This window comes from Zosterops lateralis, assembly GCF_965231275.1.
Source record: "Zosterops lateralis genome assembly, chromosome: 2".
Taxonomy (NCBI): Eukaryota; Metazoa; Chordata; class Aves; order Passeriformes; family Zosteropidae; genus Zosterops; species Zosterops lateralis.
In genome coordinates, this window is record NC_139763.1 from 73,390,052 (window position 1) to 73,416,293 (window position 26,242).

A 26,242-nucleotide genomic window follows, 5' to 3' on the forward strand; every position below is an offset into this window, starting at 1 on the left:
AAGAGACAAAGTAGTTTTCTCATTTCTCAAACTTCTAAACAACCAAAAAACTTAGAAGTCTAACATACCTAGAAGTTGTATCATCCAAAATTTACAAGTTAATTCCATCATCCCTTTAAAAAGTTTCAAAGCATCTGAGCAGTTTACGCAGTTGCCCATGGAATTGTGCCAATTTGACACAAACCAGAAACCCAATCATCAATAAAAGTAATTTGAAATCAAATAAACCTGGTTCTAACCAAACAGACTAACTCAGTCCCAACCTAATACATACCATATATCAGCAGAAGTAAGGAGAAGAAATAGAAGCCTCCTCCTTTGCCTTCTAAGCAAAAAACCCCACAAAAATCTAAAACCTATTACTGACATACAGGAAATGCTATTGGGCAGAATATATAAAAAATTTGATTAGGCACATCTGGATCACCAGTTGGAAAACACATGCCTCACACACACATACCTGTAAGTTTTAAAACTAAGACAGGTAAAAAACACTAGGAAAACAGGGAAAATGCAAGCAGACATACTTCTTTGAAAATAAACTTGTCCAGTCCTGATATGAACACTTGCAAGCTTGCCTTCTTCCATCAAGGGCAAGTCAGCAGAGCTTGGCTTCCCTTTGGGGAACTACTAAGATTTGTGTCAGGGAGTGCTATCATTCCTGTTCTGCAAAACAAAGGCAGAGCTCCCGCCCTGAGGAGCTTGCTATTTATGTAGTTACAGAGGAGTCCAGAGGAATGCAAGAAAAGGGATTTATAATAAAATGCCCACGAATTTTGAGTTTTCCTGTTGGGTTATACAGAGGAATAGTGCCACAGAGGAACAATTTAGTGCATATACTATCTTCTATTTAACTGTGATTGAGTAAAAACATCTTAGAGGTGGAAAAGCAAAGACTAACAGCACCTCAATAACTGTCAAAGGTGACTTCACAAAGATTCTCTTTAACCTTAAAAGCTACAAATAAGGTGCTTTCCTCATCATTCAAAAATAAAGCCTCTTCATTTAGGGCAGTTTTGTATGTAGCCTCTTGCAACACAGCTCAAGTATCTCCAAAGTGGCTAGAGAACATGCATTTAGCCACGATTTCAGTCAGGCAAGATTTGTCAAATCTTCATCTTTATAGATCATGCAGGTAGCTGAATATGGTAGTCACCATGTTATGTCTAAAAAAAGTAATAGTGTATAAACACAAGCCAAAAGAAAAAGCAAGGATTACTTTTAACTAGCCCTGTAGAGGGAACGGTTCAGAGAATTTGAGCTTTTAAACCTATTTTAGAAGAGCTAGAATATTTTACATTTTCTAGGTTTTCAGGGTACCAAGATATGAATTTGTCAATGTTTTCCATAGCTTATTTTTACTGAGTGCCAAGGAAAAAAAAAAAGATCAATGGTTTGCATTTGAATACTAGTCATTAATCCAGCACACTGGACAGTGATGTAAAAGGTTTTTTCCACTAGTTTAAATCTGTGATTGAGCAAAGACTGCGCTCTCTGGAGCACACACTAACAAAGGCAGTCTTTATTGCAAGCCTTCTTTAGTTCAGAAAAAATCCATCCTTTACCCAGTGTCACTGCAGCATGTACCAGACTGAGAATAAAAAAAAAGTGCAAAAAACAGTAAACAGTACACTGAAAGAAAAAGATAGTAAATCCAGTGTGTACACTTTACACTACAAAAACACAATTACAGAAGACTTATCTTTGGCAATTTCAAGTCTGGCAAATCATGAAAAACTACAAGTCAAACCTAACCAGTAATTTAGAATTAGCCACTTCTAGCTATGCTTTTTACTCCCTCTGTACTGCCAACTTATGGTATCTTCAGCTACAAAACTGCCAGTTGCCCCACTTGTGGGGAAAACCTAAGGCTATTCCTATCCCTGTATGACCAAGAGTGGAAGAACTCCAAAGTTTCTTCCGGATTCTTGCAAGTATTACTTTCTCATCCTTTTAAAGCCTCTTGATTTTACATCTTCATCTATTGAAATGAGTGCTTTATAAGTGAAGTATATCTTGTCACAAGGTATGCCACAACTTGGACACATTGTCTAAAAAAAAAAATCATTGATTTTTTAGTGTACTGGCTTTCAATAAAACAATATCCTCTACTCTGAATTCAAGAGTGAGTATTATTTTGTTAGACACAGTGAAGTCAACATTTCCAAACACTAAAGCAACACTATAAAAAGTACTTATATAATCAGATTTTATATCATTAATGGAGCAACTCTGATGCATGCATAAGAATCTTAAGTAATATCAGATTTAGGTGCCAAAGTAAAACAAAATACAAAACTCACTTTCTGCACATGACACAAAGTTTCTTTGGAGTGGGTTTGTGTGAAAATGATGAGAGGCAGGTAGTGGAACAGAAAAGGTGAGCAGATCCTTTCCGCTGATATGCAGTCTGTCCCTTTTGTAAAGGCTTTTTGCAGTTTGCACATGTGACTTTAACCTGCTTAGAAGGCTGTTGCTGGGCAGAAGGCTGGAAAATTTGCTTAGGAAGTGATGCTACAGGTGACAAGGAATCCACACCTGGTTGCTTCTGATTCCTAGGAAAGGAAGCTGACTGGGATATCCATGAATCTTCAAGACAAAAAACCCAAACATAAAAGTAAATAAAGAGACAGATATATGTATACAGAATAATATTCATAGATGTATGATCATAAAATTAATTTTCCTGTGGGAATGACCACAGAATAAACGTATTTTAAATTCAGGTTTAATGTAAAATATCCTGTTTGATGGTAGCACTCTCCATTGCTACAAAGCTTCAGAACATGAACAAATTTCTTGATGGTCCCATACTACATCTAGTGACAGGTTTTGCAGACTTCAATTCACTTGCACTGAGTTTGAAAGCTGGCAATCTTATCCTCAGAAAAACAAAACTGTGATTTAAAAAAAAAGAGACCAACAGGAAACATGGAATTTCTAAACTAATGCTTGAGAAAAACTCTGCAAATTTAGATCTGGAATTTTCATTAGTTATTTTGTTCTAAAGCTTTAACAAGCATCATGTGTATACTCTCAGTGATAAACGCCAGAACTGGCTCCTAGTCCAGCCTGCAGGCCGAGATCTATACTGCATAGCACTGAACTTGCAAAGTCATGAGAGATAATGCCTTCCTCAGTAGAAATCAATAAACATAGAAAATAATATTTCGTTAAATTCTAGCAATACACAGATCCATGTCCCCATGTCTCAGACTCCACTAGTTTTCTATCTGTATTTTTGGAAAATAAACTACCATGGAACAAAGTAATCTTTGCCCTTTTGTAGCATAATCTGCTACAAAACAGGAATGTAATGTAACAGGAATGTAAGCAAAACACTTTTTTCTCCAAGAAATACATCTATAAAGATCATATGTTAGATTATATGCTCCATATCTTGGTCTGGACCAGAAGATACAGATCTGGGGAGGAAAAGAAATCCCCCAACAAAATGTCATTTCTAGTCTTTTCTCTGGAATTCAAGCTTTTATTTTAAGTGATTATCATCAGAATTTAGAAACGTTTACCTTCTGAGGGCTGCCTCTAGTAATACATTACTTAAGCATGAATTAAAACTGAATAGAACCAATTTTGCATTATAAAAAACATTTGCACAATTTTTCAATAGTGTGCCAGTTACACCAAATACTGCTACAGCACCTGAGACTTACCTAGCCTTGAATATCTTACTGCAGTGGTTCAGAGTATTTCTGGAGTGTTACCACAACTAATACTCAAATATAAGAAAGATTATTTTAAATTCTATGACTTCAGATAACAACAATAACCTACAGACATGAAGAACCACCCATACCTTATTCTTAAGGGTCATTATTTTGGTTCATAATCATTCATTAAAATAGAAGGAACCTTTTCCTCCTATTTTCTGCATTCCTTTATTTCCTAAAGGACTTTATTAACAACATATTCTTATGGATAGCTTTAAAAATCCATTTAGGGACAAAGAATACTTAGTGCAAGAAACAACATACATTCCTTAGCAGATAAAAGATAATTTTCTGGTGTGACATTTTAGCTGTCAAGGATTTCCGACTACTCAAGACAAGCTAGAAATTTACCTGTTGTAGTGCTTGAAAGTAAACAGAAGACCTGGAATGAAGAGGTGAAGGGAAAAAGACACAAAACAAAACACATTTTTCTTTAAAGCATTGAAGATGTTTACCTTTGAGGGCATGAATATCCTTACTGACAAACTAAGAAGCTACAGAGTGCTTAGAATTAAAATTAACTTTAAGTGCCCACCTCAAGTTTTTCCATACTTCAACTGCTTCAAATATATAATATCCTGGTAACACCTTAACATCTCAAAACATTTGAGATACTCTTTTCTCTTAGATTTCAAGTGAAAGCACACTGCCTCTCTTATCAGGAACGCACAGCATATAAAATAAAGCTACATCTGTTCGTAATTCCAGTAGCTCTCAACTGCCACTCAGGAAAACTTGAGTTTGCTTGCTACTCATTTGGGTGTGAAACTTTCAGCAGGACTAACACCTAATTAAGGTAGATATTTTTATCTCATTAAGGTTATTTCCATTATTCCTTATTTTCTTAAGGCCTCAGATAGCCTCCCTCAATATTTTGTTGCATTTCTCCTGCCACAAACATACCAGAAGAACATCTAAAGATCTTGACTTTTTTTTTTACTTTCTCCATATTCCAGCTTCATAGATACCCATTTTTATATTATGCCCTTTCTTCACATCTCACTTCTCAGCCATGCTACCTCCTTTGCTTGAAGTTCTCTACAAAGGATCTGTAAAATCCAGTTTTCATGTCCTTGAACTGAGGTGTATCACACTTCCTTAGTTAATTCCTGGCGAGTTTTTATACATCACTACATTATGTCTTCATCCTTCAAGTTTCTACCTGCAATTCTGTAATGGCCAAGTTTATGAGACTACGCAGTTTTAAGTTCAACTGCTTCTCACTGTTATGGCTTTTCTGGTTGTTCCCCTTCTTTCTTGCTCATTCCTGCTCCAAAGTGCTGTAAGATTATCCTTTCCTATCATTTCTACTATTTATTTGCAATCTTATCTTGCAAAAATTATATCTTTTTTTAAGAGCTGAAAAAGATGTGTCAGTACAACTTGGGGCAGAGGTGGGGAAGAAGGTAGTACTGAAGTTCTATGGAGGTATGCAGCTCCTGAAATACACTGAGCTACACATATGTTTGCATTAATAACCTGGTTCAGATCAGGGAAACTGTAAACTGCATCCTCAATTTAGTTGTTTGCTCTTTCTCTAGAGAATTTTTGAAGCACAAAAACTAGATTCCATTGAGAGAAACAAAACCTAAGTTCCACTCCAAAGCACACCTACATGGACTTCATCTATCTGGATGTCTCCTGAGACCTTTGATATGCTCCCCCACAATGTTCTTGCTGCTGAATTGGAGACAGGTATTTGATGGATAAGGAATTGGCTGGATGACTGCGCCTCAAGAATTACAGTTCATGGCACAATGTCCAAGTGGAAACCAGTAACAAGCTGTGTCCCTCAAGGGTGTGTACTAGGACCAATATTACGCAGTATTTTTTTTCAACAACACAGAGAGCGAGATTAAGCAGACCCTCAGCAAGTTTACTGGTAACACCAAGCTCAGTGGTGCAATTGAAAAAACCAGAGGGGGATAGTATGCCATCCAGAGGGAGCTTGATATCCTGAATGAATGAGCCCACGGAAACCTCAGAGCTCAACAAGGCCAAGTGCAAGGTCACTCAGGGCAACCCTCAGTATCAATACAAACTGGAGGCTGAATGGTTTGAGGGCAGCCCTGTGGAGGACCGTGGGGGTAGATGGAAAATTGGACATGAGCCAGCAACCTGTGCTTACAGACCAAAAAGTCACTTGTATGCTGCTCTGTGGTGATTCTGTCTCTCTCTCTTCTCTGGTGAGACCCCACCTGGAATACTGCATTTAGCTCTGAGGTCCCCCGTACAAGACAGAAATGGGCTTATTAAAGCAGGCACAGAAGAGGGTTACAAAAAGTGACAGAAGGCTTGAACATCTCTTCTGTGAAGAAAAGTGAAGAGAGTTGGGAGTTGCTCTGTCTGGAGAAGGCTGTGGAGACCATATTGCAGTCTTTCAACGTAAAAAGGGGGTGTTACAGAAAAAGATGCAGTGAGATTTGTTAACAAGACCTGTAGTAACAGTACAATAGGCAGTACTTTAAATTGAATGAGAGTAGGTTTACATTGGACATGAGGCATAATTCTTTTATGATGGAAGTGGAACAGGAACAGGTTACCCAGAGAAGCTATGGATGCCCCTCTGTGAGTGTTCCAGGTCAGCTTGGTGGGGCTTTGAGCAATTTCATCCAGTGGAAGATTGTCCCTGCCATTGCAGGGTGGTTGGATGAGGTGATCTTTAAATGCCCTTTCCCATCCAAATCATTCTATCATAGGCACTCCAATGCTTACTGGGGACATCAGACTCTAAATAAATGTGCTGGACCGAAGTTTCTCTGTTACGCATCTACTCCTTCATATAGAGAAGGGATACCCACACAAGGAGAACAGACTAACACTGCTCCAGAAGAAATCTTCCGAACATATATGTAAACACAGAATCATCTAGGTTGAAAAAGATGCTTAAGATCATCAAATGCAATCATCAACCTGCCACTAAATCATGTCCCTCAGTGCCACATCTACATCCCTTTAAAATACCTCCAGGGTTGGAGACCACTTTCTTGGGCAGCCTGTTCCAATACTTAATTATCCTTTTGGTGAAGATACGTTTCCTAATGTATTATGCCACTGAGCGTATTTTATTCTAGTCACAGATAAGGTAGTGCTGGTCATGAAGAGAATCAAGATCTTTCATACATACTAAGCTATAAGACTAAGCAGTGCCACTAACAAAAATACTCTACCAAAAATTCTATAATCAATTTATTTCACATTTTCAGCCTTTAAGGAAACATTCAAAATTGCAACTTACCCGGATTATGATGGGTCACAGATTCTCCATTTTGAAATACATCTCCAGCCGCGTTCATTCTACCAGGATTGAAAGGTCCTACACCAGTCTTGGTCTGTGAAGTCAAAGATGGGGTGTATGTTTGCAAATTAACACCAAAATTATCTGCCTGCAGTCCGTTAGATACATCTCCCGAGCTGGCATTCTGCAGTGACGTTACATGTGTAATCATTAGGTTCATGTCACGCCCGTCAGCATCATTTTCTAAATGACCACAACTGACAGAGCTCATAGCACCTCTTTCTAATGTAGTAACATTAGCAATCTGAATCTCAGAGTCTGGTTCTGTGGTTATACCACTATTACCTATTCCTGAATTTACCTTACTTCTTGAAAAACTGGAAGGTGAGAATTCCATCTCGTTGGTTCTGTTTTTACACTCTGGAAGTCTTCGATCGTTAAAACTGGAAGCATTCTTCTCTTGCCCTTGATTTGTTTCAATGTCTTCTTCATCATCAATAATAATAGTTTCACTTATACTCCCCTTTCGAGAATTTAAGTCTTTTGGAGAAGGAAGCATTTTGCAATCATTTCCTTTAAGTTCTTCATTTTTAGATGATGTAAATGCAGTGTTCCTTTGGTCTCCTACCAGCGACGTAGAGTTTTGTGGAGGTTGTATAGGTTCGATAAAAACTACATCATCATCATCTTCTATGGGCAAGTTTTGGAATTTATTAGGTCTAGAAACTAAAGAACTTGGTGGCCCTCCAAATGTATTTCCTACATTTGCAAGACCTGCTGCCATGGTGGTACTCCCTAGCAGACTAGGAGTATGTTCAGACAAGTCTAATCCTCCCAGAGGACTCGTGTCCATTCCAGATCTGCTGTTTGAAGAAAAACATAAATCAAGAAAAAAAACACATCCAATTTCAGAGTAAGACACAACTTTCAAGTAACAGTTCTTTAAAATAACTACAGAATTAATAGTTCCAGCTCTTACTTTATTCTCTTCCAGAGGTAACATGAGAAAAAAATTCAGTTTTTCTATGCTTTTCTTTGAATGTCTTAACATCTGTTTACTTTCTAATCCTATACTAGCAAAAAATGCACCATCACTACACATCACAATGTTTTATCAATACATACACATGCAGGAAACTGAATTTTCAGTGCTATTTATTACATGATCCTCATCTCTCAGTCCCTTTCCCACCCCACATATGCGAGCAATGATCTTCTAACACTGCTTTTGTTAGACTGCAAAGCAAGATCAAGAGTTAGGCACACAGAAAAAAACCCTGAATTCCTACTAAAATTTGGACCTATTAGGAATGTTAACAACTTTGAAATTCAACTGATTTTCCCCCAACTTCACACTGCCAGAGCTCCTTAGGTAGCCAAAAGACGACTGGAACAAAGAAGTAAGGAAGAGACATATAGGAAACCCCTGGACATGACAGGAATATATATATTATTGAGCAGCAAAGAGTGGACAGCAACCTCTCATTTGTAACCACTACAGACTGGCAGCTCATTTGAAGTCCTGACTTATTACCTCATGCTCCTGCAACTTTCAGTGACTTTGCCTTATTTCTTTTAAGAGCAAGCAGTGTTTATTCAGGCTACTTCCCAACAGCTACTTTGCCTAGAGAGATCTGTTTGCTTTTAGTAATTGTTCAGTTTGGGAATCTGTTCTTTGTAACTGTCAATTCAACCATGAATTAAAAATTATAAAAGTCAACCTGGATATAATCAAAGCTAAAAGACCTAAGATGGCTTTAAAAACATCTCTACTAAAGATCAGCAAGTTAAGCTGATCTTGGTATAATACTACAAGAAAAACAGAGACATAATTATAATTTGGGTATGTCTTTGAGTGTACACTTATGTGTGACATTACTGAGTTTGTGTGGAAGGTTAAAAGTAGCTATCTGTGCTTTTATATAAAATCGTCATACAGGAAAGTAAATACAAGAAGTAGAAATACCCTGCTCATCTATACTTACCCATCCAGAAATCCACTGCAATCTGTTTACCTTAATAAGTTGCTCCAAGCACTTTTATTTTCTTTTCTGTGGGGAAACTGCTCTTGTACCAACTTGCTGCCTTTCACAAAAGTACTGTGGTCTGAAACAGGGTTAAAACAAACATTAGCTACCAAAAACTATTTCCTCATCTCAAGCATCATCCGCCAGCTATGTTCCTTAAACCAACTTTATTCTAAATTTACAGTTTAAGTTCAAACCTGACTTTCAGCACTCATACAGTAAGAGAGAATGTGAGTCTATTTGATCCCTGCTGTGAATAAACCAGCAACAGTAGTAATACTGTTTGAGATCTTCTGCTCTGTCACATCACATTTCCAGAAGGCTTTATAGAGAGGAAAAATATGCCACATTTGGTAAGAAACAGACATACATAACTGCAATTAAGTAATCAAACAGTAGAATTAAGAAGTATATCTGTAATAGAATATTAAGGAAATAAATAATTCAAGTAAATTGAGTAATCGAGAAGAAAAATTTTAGCAGCTACATTTTCTTCTTTTTTATCAAGTCAACCTCCTTGCTGCCTGTAGCAGAACACACTATGCTAGAATTAAAAAATAAAAGGAAAACTACAGGACAAAATCAGACCCACAATGCAATATAAACCTTACACTGGTAGTATTTTTCCACTTGTATATATGCACTGCAGTGATACTTAGCACAGATTCAGGCATCCATAGCCTGTATTAACACATGTGATCCCTCACAAGAGACTAAAAATGTTTAAAGTTCAAGCATCTGTTTATTCTTCAGGTTTTATAACAGCCATTAGGTTTTCCAGACTTGGCAGGTTTTTTAAGAGAGACCATCAACTTATGTAGTTATCTACTGTTTGAGGACAGCCCTTAAAATCCCCAGACAGTAAAGATGCCCAGAGAATAAAGCTTAAATAGTCTTCTACACATTTATACTATTCCAGCCCTGCTGTCCATTAACTGAGCAGGAGCAGGGAGGGCAGGACAAGGACCAAACAGTAAAGCTGTGAACCACCTTAATCCTAGAAGAGAGGCGACCACCTTTTAATTCCTTCCTATGTTGGCCTTAGAGTCAAATGCCATTATGTAACAGCATTAGAACCACAATAAAGGTAACACTGAATTGAAATGAAAGAAGGCTTCTTACAAAAAAAAAATTGTATTGTCAATGTAGTTGGCTAGTACCTCCCTGGAAATCAGTCAGTTACACTGAAGATTAATTTAATCCAATATTCTCTTTTACTTTTTCCTCTAGGGCCGAAAAAGTTAAGATTTTTCTGCATCTCAGATTTTGCTGAAAAGAATTAATTCCATTTTTAAAGTTTCATAGGTTTATTCTATGTATTTTCTTTCTCTACGAGAACAAAAGCATCACAAGCACATAAAGCTTTTAATGAAGTTTTAAATATACTTGAACAGATGTCAGCAGAGAAAAAATGAGGCTATGCCAAGACTACACCCCAGGCCGGATTCAAAAACTTTATGATTCCTATTTTCACAAATCCTTACTAGAAAGACAGACTTGGGCTGTATTACAGTACATGCACATAACATGTAGCAAAGTTAAGACCCAGAACACGTATCTTTTTGCCTAAATCTATTTACTTTTTCCACAAAGCTCTTAGGTTTTAATGAGCTGTACCGTTAAGTATTAAAAAAACAAGAAAATTTTGTGTTTAACTACTAGTGCAAAGTCATAAGCATAACCTGCATATATTTCCCTGCAAATAGCTCCTACCTCTCAACAACAAAATTACCCATAAAATGAGCAAAATGAAGTAGCTTGTTTTCTAGAGGTAGGAACAGCAAGGAGAAACAAAAGCCACGTAGGCATTGTCACAGTCAGTATTTCTATATTAAAAAAAAACAACAAAAAAAAGTGATTTAGCAAAGAAATAGGTTTAGAATGGAAAACTAGGAAAAAACATCTCAAAACTGGTGACAGCAAAAGATGCTTTACAATAGAAATACAATTGGTAGAAAACCATGAGATTGATTAGACTGATCACTGGATGAACTGCTGAGATTTGGGGGGGAAAAGCTAAACTGAAACAGAAGAAAAGCCCTAATCAACTAATAAAACAAACCCCAACTTAATAAAAACAAAACCAAGCAATAATAAAAAAAACACCTCAAACAAAAAATTCCATCTAACAACAACAACAAAAAACAACCCACAAACTAGTGGGACCTAGTTTGCAGAAAATGCAATGTTCAAAACTGCTGAAGAATAAGCTCAAGGCTTTGTGGTGGTACACAGACACCAAAATCCCAGCTGGATGGAAAGAGAAGCACTACCAATATTCAACAGCCCTTCCTGAACCAGGTCTTGTGTGTCCCTCTTAACTTATGCTACATCACTCACCTATTAAAAGCCTTCACGCTGAAATAAATTACAATCCCATTGCTTTGCTCAAGGCTTAATTCCTGGAAGAAGAAAGACAAAATGCAGGCACTACTTTAGAATGATGACAACTACTACAGCTCTTAAAACAGCTAAGTAATACCTGCAGCATCAACTCCACTGATGAATGATAAGAGAGTTAAATTTATCATGAATTGCAGAAACCCAGGTGAGGTGTATGACTACCGCAAAAAATAAATAAAAAATCAATTGTGCTTTAACAAAAGCAGAAACTGGAATTTAAATGCCTTTACCAAGTGCCATTAATAACATGTGGAATGAATGTGACAAAATATCAAAGTCACAGTTATGTACACAGGGAGCAAAACCACAAAAATCAAAAAGTCACAGAAATCTCACTAATACTACAGAGTTCCACCAAAACAGGGCATTGGAAACAGACATCCAAACTGGGGCCAGCACGTACAGATGCTTCCATATAAAGGCTGTAAGCCTAACAGCAAAAAGAAAAAACTTTAAAGACTATTTTAGAGATACTGCATAACTGAGACATCTCCAAATGTGAAGAGATAAAATTTAGGAGACAGTATCCTAAGACACAAATATAGGAACAAAAAGAAAGGGGCTTATTTGCCTCAGCAAAAGAATACTACTGTCTGCTAGAGAAGGACAGTAACATAACTAACTTATTTACCTCAAGAGTTACTGGGCTACATTTCAATTGCACATCCCAAGCAGAAGAAACAGCCCATTAATGGTATACTATCAATCACTTCCACTCAACAGTGACACCATAGGTGAGATAATGGCAACGAGACTCCAATGTAGTAACTGAAGATTTAACTACTGTTGTGCAGACTAGGGGGGGAAAAGCAAAATCAGCCCGCCACCAAATGATGGGAAAAATTTTTACAACACAACCAACTTCAACCATCTAGAGAACTCTCTGAAGAGCAAGCAAATCCCAGTCTAACTCTGAGCCACACAACACAGTTCAAGACGGAATTATCCAGATAGCACTCCAGAAAAGCATATTTAAATTTCCAGGGGAATAAAAAAATTAAAATACAAAAAAAACCTCATTATTTCAACATCTGGCTTCAGAAAGAACAACCTCAGTGGGAGGAAAATAAATGGAGCAGCCACAACAAAAGCCTTGAAAACATGAAGGCCATTTAAAAACTCACTGTATTATACACACAACCACCCCAAAAAGACTCCAAACACCCCCTAAAGACTACTATCAGAAAGTCTCTGACCTACAAAGGTGCTGGAATTGTACTGAGGGGACATTTTATCTACATTTCATATACCTTTTGGTTAGAAATAGGCTACTGATGTACATCACAGCAATTCTTGTCAATTTTACAATCATTAACATTTTCCTGAAGTAAAAGAATATCCAAGACACTTGAACCAGAAAACACAGAATAAATTCTTTGCACTGATGTTCAGTAAGAAAAAGATCAGGGAAGATCACATCTAAGCTCTCTTTCTACGGGTCAGGTCAGAGGAAAAATGTTGCATCAAAGTGCTAACACAAGAGGATTTTAGAACAAATCACTAGGGCCATGTGGCAGTCACTTAAGATTTCTAAAGGCAGTCAGCAATTTTTTATTTCAGTATCTGCAACCAATTACTTACGCAGAAGGTAAGAACAATTACTCAGACTACAGTCTTATCTCTATCACTAAATAAATGGATGGAAACTACCGCTGAATAAATACACAAAAAAAGAAGTGGGGGAGGGGATTAACACAAACTTTGCAATGAAAAGGTAATGTCTCACAGGACCACTGCCAAAATCTTTTTACTTCATAGTCAAATTTTTGAACTTCATAGTTCAAACGTTTGACCAACCCTGATTAAACTGGTATATCCACAAAAGTCTTCCAAAAGGCATTCAAACACCGTACTCAGTGAAGACTGTGGAAATTATCTATAACAAAGATTTTGAGAAGAGGTTCTCTGGGGAATTTGTAATTATTTGAAGAGAAAAATATCACATGTTGTTTGTTGTTATCACAATAAAGACAAGTTACTACAGGGGTTCCAAAATAAAATAACACAGATCAACACATATATGTAAGTCAGCCAAAGAGATAGTGGCTCCCAAAATGAGTGCTTCCTCATCATACAAACTTATTCACAGCAGCTGAAAACACAAGCTGATTGTAAAGCAGTGTGGCAGGCAAAATCACTAGTGATAAATGCAAGATAATGAACAGGGGAAGGAATACACACCATTTACGATCCAAGTTGTAACTCTCCCACTCTTCCAAATCAAAGCTACTCAATAATCAACAACCAAAGAGGAAAAAAATAAAAGAATCAAATAAAATAGAACACATTTGTTACTACAAAAAAAACCATACTTCACCACCACCTCTCTTATCATGAAATGTTCATATCACTCACTTTTCAGAGAAAGGGAAAAAATGAGTTACATGAACAATTTATACTCATGGAAAACACCTCTCATTGAAAGGAAAACAACTCAAAGAAGATTCTAAATTTGAAAGAATAAAAAAATGCATAGATGGTAAGAGTTGCCCAGTGCCTTACGAGAACAAAAAGGTGACAAATTAAATAATTAAGAAGCTTTAATAATCTATTGTGCATGAAAACATTTTCTTCTTAATTGGGAGAATCACTCCTGTAGAAGCTACAGAGGTTAGAAACACAATCAGTTCAAAGAGTGACTGGGCAAACATGAAATAAATGCATTGATGACTTAAATATAGTAGTTCAAAGTAAACTCTACAGAATTCTTTGCCAGCCAGCTGAAAACCAGAATGCACCTGCAGAAAAATCAGGCTATAACTTAAAAGCTTCTATTCCTAGACATCCCTCTACTGCAAACAAGCTACCCAATTATCTATTTGCATAGTACAGCAATTACCTTAACTGTCTTGGTTTAGGGCAAATTTGGGAGAAAACCCCCAAATAGAATCCCTCCAGGAAGCAGACTCAAATGGCGAGGGCCACAGCCAGCCTAGGAAAAGAACTCCTTCATGGAAAAGTGGAAAAAACTATTTATTTAACAAACAAAGTGCTCACAATCGTAAAGAATGAATAATATGAAACAATAAAACCTGTAATTCTGGAGTGAGATGGCAAACTGAGAAAGCCTTTGCTGTGGGTGTAGCTTGACTTGGTCAGTCTCTTATCTGTCCCTCCAGAGGTTCAGGCCCCAGTGGGACACAGGTTCAAGTTCTCCGGTGCTCTTCTGGGTTTTTCAGTCCAGAGCAGGTTTAAACAGTCTCAGAAGAAGGCAAAAAAAAAAAAAAAAAACCCAGTCTAGGAAGCTTCTTTGCCTCAGCTAGCTAAACTAACTAAAAGCGAAAGATTTCTGTCCCACTGCTGTCTGTGCTTCAGCCGAACAACACCCTCTGGAGAAAAAATGCACAGGAGTGAACCCTGTTTTTCCAAACAAACTGCACACTTCTTTCTCTGCTTTGCTCTCAGAACTAGTCTTAAAGGCACAGAACTCAATATACACCACACACAGAACAGACAACTGGGGATACAAACATCATAAAGTCACCCTAGGACACCAACCCAGGAGTAATAATAATTTTACATACAAAAGAAATATCACCAGCCTCATGGAAGCTCTACCCATTTACCCAAAAAAACCTAAATTTCAGCCTATGGCTCTCAAGCTGACTTCAGCTGAGGGATGGGTGCCAACATTTTGGTAAAAGGTTTGAGACTATCTGAACATGTGAGGCTATTCAGTTCTAATGATCACTTCTGACCCTGACATTCATTTATTTGACTGTAACATCAATTAATTCCTTAATTCAGCTACTTTCTGAAGTTCCTATTTTTTTTTTACAGAAAATCACTTGTTATCGCTTGACTTTCATTTTGTCTGATGATCACAAGCTCAGTAAAGACTATCTGCAAAGCAGCTATCAAGAAGCTCTTTAGCTTAATGTCTTGCTACAGCTCAGGAACACTCATTCCCTACACAACCAGATGCAACGCACATACCACAGCTTTCTTGGGGTATGAACCACCAAACCAGTGGCTGGCTGAATGTGTGCCACAGCTCACCCCAAAAACAATGAAAACCACTCCAATTAAAATCACCCAAATGTAGCACTTTTTTACTGCGAGTGAAGCCAACTAGTAACGCAACTATAACCACATATAAGAAGTGAAAAGTGCTAGAAAAATACAAGTAGCCCAACATTTTTAAAGGGTTGTAATTTAAGCCAGCTTTAAGCTAAATCTGCACGCTACTACTACTGCAGTCCCAGTTTGGGCATAGTGAACAATATATAGTGTGTATGGAGAGACTCCTACCCATGTGAACAGAACTCCAAGTTAGAGACAAAGCAGTTGCAGGGCTCTTCTGAGTCACCACACATAAAACTCTTAACACTGGCAACCACATAAAGCTGTTTTGGTTTGTGGTTTTTTTCCTCCTTATATCCTTCCTGAGGGGTATTCAGTCAGCAGCCTCAGCTTTTTATGTTCAGATATGCCTTGGATGCATGGTAGCTCTGATTTACTGTTAACTTTTACATCTCTAATGGAAGTTTTAACACTTCTGAAGGTCTGCCTCGTTACCAGGTCCACAGTCTCACTGCTATGCCATCATGTGGCACAGCTGTTTCTGCAACCACACACATAAACCAGACGAAGGAGACTTTTCTGCTGGAATCCTTTCCAGCCTCATCAATCCCCAAATGAAAAATTTGGTGCAAGAACACTACAGCTGTGCCTGAACATATCAGGATTGGTGCCACAGCTCTGAACTTCAGCACAGAGATCACTTCAGCACACAGGACAGCCACGACAAACTGACAGCCATAGATGGAAATGCTCTACCCTGATGGCAACCACCACGTAACACTCCAACGTGCACAGACCCACTGACAGCACAGCAAGCAGTGACAGGCTGAATATTAAAATGGGTCAGACTGAATTTTACAACATGTATATCCACTGGTCACACTGGGGAGTGTATCTGAAGCAAGCAAGGCTTTAAGCAAGCCTCAGATATTACATTAATGCCACAATGACTCAACTATTTCATCTGCCAGTTTCACACACAAATCATGTTAATGAGTTCAACAGGAATACTTGCATATTTTGGGCTAACCTCAAGTGCAAGTATGTATTCACAACACAAAAGTAAAACAAGAGTCTTAAATTACTACACACAATAATTTAAGAATCTGAATAATATTTAACACAAACCCATCAACATTGCTGGTGTTTCAGAACATGGATAAAAGCTTTCAGGAACAGAATACTATGTTTAGGTTCACAAATCTAATTTATCCGTTTATCTGAATACAATCATTACAAAAGCCTGGTATATCTCATTACTTCAGTTTTGAGACACTACTTCAGAATTTATTTCCAGTAGGTTTGGAGCTACTTCAAATTTAATTATTTTCTCTGATTTTGAAAGTTGTATGAAGAAATTAGCTTACTAAAAGTCATTATGTAAGACTCAAAATGTGTTTGTCACACAGATTTCAGAGAATTCAACAAAAAAGCATATGAAAAGACCTGTAATCCAGCAGAGACTGCAACTAAGAACAGTAAAATAGCAAGATCTACTTAGTGGAATATTTTGAAGCAAGTCAGTAAATTTTGGTTTTATTCACAAGAGTAACTATTGGCACACAGCTAAAGCTTACCAAAAACTTTGATATCTTCTGAGCATCTTAACTGAACTGCAGCCACCACTGTTACATGTGAATACTGACATCTGTTTTCCAACTGATGCTTCCAGGAATATTTTAGTAATTTTATTTAACACCATCCCTGCCTTGAATCTTCCTACGCAATCAATGCAAAGAAATGCTTCCTTGCATGCACAAACAGAATCAAAATACAGAGTCAATCTCAAACTTAATTATATGAAGGGGTATTTAAACCAAGCACCAGTTAATTCTCCAGGCTACTCATCAAAGAATGAGCAGCACTCGGCACAGGAATTCATGGCAAATCAAAATCATAATGTTGACCAACACTGTTTTAGGGCAGCCATACTGACACGTCTCTCCTCCTCATCCACACACTTTCTATGTACTTCATGGCTGTTTAATCTTGAAAAGACACTGATCAGCAAGAACACAGCACCATTTCTAGCCTTAAAAGCCATTATGTGTAATGCGTTAGACAGTCAATTTTATCTACTACTCAAGAGCAAGATGATGCTTAAGGATGTCCTTTATTATAAACTGACTAGAAAGGTGAAACAAAACAGAGAAACAAAGGACCTGCAATAAATGTTTATCTATTATTTATATCCAAATTCCAGAAAACAGGCAACACTAGACCACAGCAACAGACTTGAAAGATGGCTAAGTGGAAAGGGAATATAGAGACAGAAGAGAAACACTATGCTCAAGATATGAAAACAGGAAAAGGACATGTAAAACCCCAAAAAATAAACAGGAAGTGGCATTAATACAACATGAAAAGAGGCCAAGTTGTCATTTTATGGATCTTAACTTTAAAAAATGCAACACTTAATAGGAAAAGCAAATACTGAATGGCTAGATCAGAAACAGACCTGGGAACAATAAATTTATTTAGATGTCAGGCCTGGGCAATAGAACACAGGCCGTTGGTGTCAGTGGGTCACAGCACACACTTCAAAAACATGCCTTACTCTTGCTCCACAGGGAGCAATGAAGATTAACAGAGAATTCAAATCTATGAACTCTCTAGCTTTTGCTGGCATTTCAAAAAACCCTGGTACACACTAATAGCAGACAATCTTTCAAAATTGTCAAGTTACAAGCCAATCGTACATAAACCGAGCAAATATGAACATGCAACTAGAGACAGGAAAAAACAGAAATCTCAAGAGCAAGAACTTTCCAGTTTTTGATTATCTGAGCTATTCACAATTGTTTCCCCTGTTGCTACTTATGCCTATCACCTGCCACTCTACCTAATAGGTAACTTGGAGAAGGGATTGGCTTTCTCTTTTCTGTATCCTCCCATTAGGAAGTTGAAGACAGCAGTAACCTGTCCCTTCAGCCTTCTCTTTAGACTGAACACATCCCTCTTTCTCAGCTTTGCCTTCTTTGTTATGTGTTCAAACACTCTGGTCTTACAATGGGCTTACTCCAGAATATCTGTATCTAACCAAACCCAGACTAAACACTGCAGATGTGCTCTCCCGTATAAGACAGCGCAGAACAATCACTTTCCTTAAACTGCTGGCTACCACCTTGCTTCTTTCAATCCAGTATGCTGTTCACATTCATCCTGCTAGGGTGCACTATTCGTGTTCTACCTGCTGTTCACCTGGACTAGCCAAAGCTGTCTTCTATCCTTTTAGTGCCAAGATTGTACTACTCCCAAACATTCTGGAAATGAAAACACTTTTAAACTAACAATACGGACTTTTAACATTATTATTCATTAGTGCTTCTTCTTAACTGGTTGGGATTTTTTAATTTTTATTTTAAACTAGCATTCAGTCTACATTCATATATGCACAACCTATGAACAAGTAGCTCTGCATGGGTAAGTGGTACCCACCATGCCGAATGGCACATCACTTCTCAGTGCCTGACTGCAAAAATCTTTTTGACTAATGCATCTAAAATATTTTATTTTTGCATATGCTTAGAAAGAGGAGAACTGTCATACCAGAGTCTGTAAATGAACAAGTTTACAGACAGACCATTTTCTCTGCCTTTATTGTAACTAACATCAGCTAATAGCCTCAACCAGATTTTTCATCCCTAAGAAATAATCAAGTATTGGCTAACAACCTAGTATTTTGGATCTGGCATGGAGAAGCTTCTTACAATTTATTTGCAGTGATGAGTACTCAATGCATCAAGTAATTCAGATCAAAGAAAACTGAATTTAAAAGAGCAAGTTAATATTGTGCTATATGTAGGAAGGAAATCCATGTAGACTAAGACCAAGTAAACAGACAGTGAAGCTACAGTATAACAAAGGAAAGAAAAACTTATCACCATAAACAAAATGAGATAGAAAAGGAAGTGGGAGAAAATAAAAAGAAAAAAACAGCCACAAAATAGTTGAAGTTCTATATGAGGTAAGGTTGACAGGAAACGGGATCCAAGGCAAGAATAGATCTGGTCAGCAAGGCAAGTATGATAGGTTTTCACAGCTGCACTGGCTGGCTGGCTGCAAGTTACATTATGCAATCAGGGCTCCAGGTTATCCAACTGTTTTTAAAACGTAAAAGGTAGTCTTATTTTTAAATAAAATGCATACTGTATTTGTTAAGGCCACAGTTCCACAACTACAAACCACATCCAGTCCTGGACAGGACTACTGTGGTTTTGAATTCCTACTCCCTTTCTTTCCCCTTTCTCTCTAGCTGTTTAAGGATTCCAACAGCCAGTCCATCATGGGAGCTAAGATGGTAGAAAGCTGAAACACAAAAAAACAAGAACAAGAACTCTACATCTACATAGTTCCTCATCCCCAAATTTTATTGTGATGATTCATGGACCTAAATTGACTCCCAAAATTAAAAACATAAAACAGTCAAAAAAAGCCAGAAAAGGCTGATGTTGGTACAAACAGAAAAGGACAATGTCAGACCTAAGTTAGTCTGGTTTAAATGGTCATGCAGCCATTATATACATTAATATATACAGTCAATACATATACATTAAATTTAAACCCATGAAAAATATACAAGGTAGTATTTGTTTTAAGCCAGTATTTTGTCTTTTGAATCCATGTATGCAACTGGAAGTATATTCTGAGCCTTAAATTAAAAAAAAATCCATTAACTTTCCTAGCAGGGGAGCTTTTTAAACCCTCCATAATGGGGATGGAAAGGGAGATGGAAGAAGCCCATCCTATTATCTAATATTATTGAGTGCACAGTCTCTCCTAGATCAGGATTAAGTCACACCCTAATCTATTCTCTTTTAATTGAGGAGTAGATGGAGTTTCTGAAGTCTGTTAATAGAAAGCATGTTTTCTACTCCCTCTTAAGTAATTCTTGTGTATCTTCTCCAAACTTTCTAGTCCTTTTAAACTACTAAAAAAAGCTGAGTTTAGTTCAGGTCATTACTGCACTATACCCAATATTAGTCAGACCATCTCACTATTTCTATTTGTTAATTCTTTGGATAGGAGCATACATAACGATGGTCAAACACAGCGATGATGGCAAATATCCAATGTTTGCTTCTGGTAAAAAACAAATCACCTTTGCTGTGCTCTCCATTTTCCTTCATTTCTAAATTGTGATTTTCTTTTTTTTTAATTACCTGGATTACAAAGGACTTCTTACCTGGCCTCTCTAGATACTACTTGGCTTCCTTAATGGGGCATCACCTACCAGAACAAAACATCATTTCCTGAATGAACTTTTTTTTTTTTTTTTTTTTCAAAAAAACATAATCCTTACAAGCAAAACTACTACTACTACTAATTACTATTATAATAAATGAAATCCCAAACATGCACACATGCAAGCACAAGTTGTAAACTCAGAAGATGTCTTATAAATTCTGTCAGCTTAATAAGAATTCTTGAACTTTTATAGATTGGTATATTAACAATCAATAGTTGCTCAAAGAAAATTACATTATTTCAGGTTATAAGAGAACACTAGGTCGTCTTCCCCTTTCCACACACACACATTAAAAAAAAAAAAAGACACCAATACCACACCCATAGATCACAACTGTTATCACAGACTCACAGGAGCCAAAGCTGTAGACCACATCATGCTAGCCACTGTGCAAACACAGAGTACAACTGTTCAAAGAGCAAACAATCTAAACATAAGGGGCAGCAGATGGAGAGAGACAAAAATGAGAATACAAGGAAACAGCACCACCATAAACAACAGTTACAATTAGCTCTTGTTCTAAGGATGGTGTGTTTGAATCCAAGGGTGACAGGAAAGGTAGTGGTTTGGGTTTGTTTTCAGCAGGTTCTATTTCCTAAAGACAGCTTCTTTTGCATTAACAGGCTGAACTGACTTGCTTGCAAGGGTACACATGCAGAACTTCTCCAAGCACGAGAAGCATCATAGCAGAATGAACGAAATTGTTCACATGCCCATGATGTCACTTCCTAAACAGTCCTTACAACCTCATTAACAACAAAAAACAGATAGCACCCATCACAATTAAATCCCAACATTAGATTAAAGGTAAGTAAAACCTGTTGGTTTTGCCACTATAAAATGCAAAAGGACCAGACAATCAAAAGAGATGTCCAGGAAAGCACTCTAGTACAGGACTCTGAACCCATATCAACAGGATCATTCTTACCACAGCTGTTAAGAAAAACTGTTACCACAGGATATAGAGATCAAAGGCACACTATGAGATGTACTCATGTGATTTACTAACACAACTAAATAACAAACACTTAATTGCTGATTAACAGTTAAGACACCACTTACTATGCAGGAGAAATCGACAGTCTTTTTTAGAGGAGTCTGTGGTATGTGTAAAACCAGAGCTAGATTATGGGCTTGAACCAAAGATCTCATGACGCTGCTTTCTACAAGCAATAGCACAGAGTTTTCCTTTGCAATAGTAGCCTCAGCTAAAGGTCAGACAATCCACAAAGACAAGTCAAAAGCACACACAGATTTAGCTGGTTTAGAGGGCAGCAATTCTAGAAGAGAGAGACTTGAAGGTCATCCATACAGGCATGACAGCTGACTTTATGAATGAGATGAAAAAAATTACTTTTAGAGAAATTTGATGTAGTACTAGGAGTAAATACCAAGCTGGAAAGATCTTACACAGATCTAAGGAAAAAGAACTCAAAAAAGAAGTAAGGTTTTCACCAAGGTTACTTTCAAGGAGAGGGGAAAATGAAAAGGAAAAAAAAGCACTATGAGTTAACTGAAATCAATTAACTTTTTTAATGTTCAGTATAGTTGCATTGCACAGAAGAGCCTAAAGATAAGTTGCCAATACACTTCAACAAAAGCCTGCAGGAGGAAAATAAATGTTTCTTGGACTGACTGTGAGCTGTAAGCAGCCCTCAATTACTAAAATTTGGCATAACCCATACAATTCATGCATGATTTTCTATCTTCTTCCATGCCATCTTTCACAGCAAAAGACTGGAGAAAACTAAATGTAGAAACCAACACAAACTCTTCCATAATGCCACTGATCTCTCCTAATGATCTGGCCCAGCAAAAGTCATATCAGTAACTCTGGTTCCAATATCTAAGCAGCAAGTATCTAAGTTAGCCATCAGTGCCCAACTGGCAGCTTGTGCCCAAGCACACATGGTTACTTTGTACCGACTATTCCATGGGGGAAAGGTGGAACTGAGATGACATCCTGCTCAAGACTGTGTTAGGGGTAAAACTGATGAGCAGGGACTATGCCTGAACAGATTCCTGTACAGCACTAGGTACACAAATGTCAGTATTACAGCCTTTGGAAGCTACAGTGATGCCAACTGAAGGATTTTGATTGTCTTGGAAGGGTTAAAGAAGTTGTATAATAAACTTCATAAACCTTTTAAATAAAGAAGTAACACATTACACGTTATATTTTTTAGAGACCCAAACACAAAGCTTTGCACAACACAAACACCATCAAGTAGCCTCATCTCAAACAAACTTACAAAAACCAAACAAACCCATCGAAATCCTCCCGTGCTAGTGACACTCAGTACAGCTGGCTAGAGGACTGACAACCCCTGAGTGTTTCAAACCCGTATTGCAGCTACTCTGTTCAGATCATTGAACATTTGCTTCTGCACCCCACCTCTGTGATGAGTCCATGCTATCCCTATAAGATTATTCCCTAATAGCTGATGGTGAGAAAGGGGCAGAGAAAGAAGTCAAAGTAAAGTAATCTCAAAAAATTTAGGAAACACAGACAAAAATTAAGCATTTAAGAATAAGGACAAATAGCCTCTGAATCAAGAGCAAATCGAAAAATATGTTGGTGGCAATCTTATCACTGGAAACTGTCACTTGAACACAAAAACTACCAATCTCTGTAGATTTTACTTACACTGGACTAATAAAATCTGCATTATAATGATTGATTGAAATAATTTTGTTCTGACAGGAAACTGGAGCAAGAAAACAACTTTCATCATTGGCATATCTAGTCCATGAGATACTTCAGGAGAAGACAGGAGAAACCCTCTGTGGACCCTGTCCATAAAGGACAGTCACTGATCTCATCTATTGCAACTGCTGATATTCTCATACACACATACATGTCATCAAACTCTCTGTGTGTGCACGTCCCATTGAACTCCAGTGGCACTGAGTTTCACAGAATACATATAAAATTGATAATTTCTGGAAGTTCATGGAAAAGAAAAGCTTTAAATCGTCAAAATCATTTAAGTATAAATAAGTGGCATTGAAATAACAGAATCATTTAGGTTGGAAAACACACTTAAGATCAAGTCCAACCATTAAACTGGCATCACCACGTCCACCACTAAACGATGTCCCTAAGCTTCACACCTACACATCTTTTAATTACTTCCAGAGATGGCAACTCCACAACTTTCCTGGGCAGCATGTTTCTATGCCTGACAACCCTTCCAGTGAAAAACTTTATCAACACCTCCCCTGGTGCAACTTGATGCCATCTTGTTCTGTCATCTGGGAGAAGATGCTGACCTCCGTCCGGCTTCCCCCTCCTGTCAGGCAGTTACACAGAGTGATGAGGTTCCCCTGAGCCTCCTTTTCTCCAGGCTGAACACCCCCAGCTCCCTCAGCTGCTCCTCACAGCACTTGTGCTCCAGACCCTTCCCCAGCTCCGCTGCCCTTCTCTGGACACGCTCCAGCCCCTCAATGTCTTTCCTGCAGGGAGGGGCCCAGAACTGAGCACAGGATTTGAGGTGTGGCCTCAGCAGTGCCCAGGACAGGGGGACGGTCACTGCCCTGGTCCTGCTGGCCACACCATGGCTGATCCAGGCCAGGATGCCATCGGCCTTCTTGGCCACCTGGGCACACACAGGATTGTATTCAATCAGGCCAACCACAGCAGCAATGAATGCTGCTTAACCATCTGAGCAGGGGTAAGGGATGGAGACCCACATGACAGCAAAGACACAAACCACAGAAACCACAGAAACACCTGAGAACAGTCACAAATGAATCAGCACTTCTCTCCCAAAATAGGTGGCAGGATGAACAGTCCCAATGAAGTGCATTTAAACCAATACACACAGCATGGGCAACAAACAGGAGGTGCTGGAATCCACTGGGCAGCTGGAAAACTATGATATAAAAATCAATATAGTGAAAATCCTAACTGAAGAGGCTATAACATACAACTGCATTCCAGAAGTCTCACACTTCTTCCTTCTACCAAAAATTTCTCTTAGAAGTACAAAATGCTATCAGACAAACTTGCAAATCTTGGTCCAAAATGAAGAATGTAAATAGTAGCATCTAAATTTAATCGTTCATACATCAAGTTGGCATCTACTGCCAGCCATATCTGCCAGCATCACATAGGGCAAGCTACAAATATGGAATATAAGCTAAGCTTCATCTGAACTCTAATGTGTAAAGCAACCCAGTTAGCCACACAAGAGCATTCACCTACTAAGATTAAATCACTGAAACAAATTTAAGAAGCTGAAAAGAGCTGTGGAGATAAACACAATTTCAGTGGACACAAAACTCCACTGCAACACAGGGGGCTTTTAAGGCCCTCGTAAGGCAAACATAACCTCGAACTTCTCAGACAGGACACCTGACTCTTGAACTCTTGTGAACTCAAATTTCAATCCCTTCCCACAAATCAGTTGAGTTCATTGTTAATTGTGATGGAAAAAATAAAAAGCTCCCCACGAACAGTGAATTTTCCAGTAGTAACACTTCTTGCTATACGTTCTCAACAGAACTCCCCAATACTGCTTTTGTTGCAGGGTCTATCAATTGAGTGCAAAGTCAAATAATGTGACAGAACTTCAGTAATTCTGTCCTTAGTCCTCAAAACCAAAATGAAAACTTCTCAAACAACACAAGACAATTCAGGACGCTGCAGGACCAAAAAAAAGCCAAACCCCAAACAACCCCAGAAAAATCTGAAAGACATTGTACCAGCTTTGTACTAAATCCCTCTGAATACTTGAACAAGCTCTATAAAAGACAAAGAAACTTACTTTCACTTTTTCACTGCCACTTTGACATTCTTGCTGATGCAAATCCCTCTTAGCATGTTATTACAGGGCAAGCAAGAGTAGAATGCAATCACATATTTGAGGTCTAAGAGGATTAATAACAATAATACAAAGCAAATTTAGTAGATAATACAGTGAATTTATTGCTCTAATTAAGACACTCTTCTATTGAAACAAGTTACTTAGTTTAACCACCTAATAACACAGCTGATGAGTTTGGTTCCTAGAGATGACCTTGCAGCACTGAGCACCAAATACATTCCCTCCCAGAACAGCATGGTCCTATCACATGCCATAAGAAGGCTGCACCACCATCGCTGCAGCTGGAGGAGCACAATGTGCCACCTACCAGGATGTTTTTGTGCAAGACGTTTACTGAGTCTTAGTAAGGTTTACTGAATCTTAGCCATACAGCTGTTCTGGGCAGTGTTCTCATCTTATCATAAGCAACCACACAAAGCTGCAATAATTTTGGTCAAACCAGCTCCAGTACGCAACAGTCCCCTCCTTCCAAAGCATTATTTGCCTTGATTGCTTCTAGAATTAACTTTTTTTGACATTAAAGATCTTCAGAAAAAAACAGAACTGTTAGACTGGAATGCATAATGAATCAGAAGTAAAATTAGATGGTAGCCTTGCATCCAAGATATGGTAAGAATTCAAAAATTACTATTAAAAATTTTAAACTGTTGTAGCAAGTCAAGGGTTGGAACAGACCACTTTATTAACGATAACATGCCATGCAAACTCTTACAAGTCTTTGATGTGGTTCATAATTTTAGATG

General features: G+C 37.9%; 1 protein-coding gene across 7 annotated transcripts in view; it reads right to left on the reverse strand.

Moving 5' to 3' along the window:
• The window catches only part of ZMYM2 (zinc finger MYM-type containing 2), a 92,198-nt gene that overhangs the window by 63,564 nt on the left and 2,392 nt on the right, over positions 1-26,242 (reverse strand). For 2 of the 7 annotated variants that reach the window (XM_083854711.1, XM_083854705.1), the window contains exons 2-5: positions 11,337-11,398; positions 8,955-9,075; positions 6,970-7,832; positions 2,304-2,589 (exon numbers count right to left, since the gene is read on the reverse strand). In XM_083854711.1, coding sequence (XP_083710837.1) covers positions 2,304-2,589; positions 6,970-7,822 — 1,139 coding nt within the window. In that variant the 5' untranslated portion in view covers positions 7,823-7,832; positions 8,955-9,075; positions 11,337-11,398. The remainder of the gene's footprint in view (positions 1-2,303; positions 2,590-6,969; positions 7,833-8,954; positions 9,076-11,336; positions 11,399-26,242) is intronic. The other 5 variants (XM_083854710.1, XM_083854707.1, XM_083854708.1 and 2 more) reach the window with 5 other exon arrangements.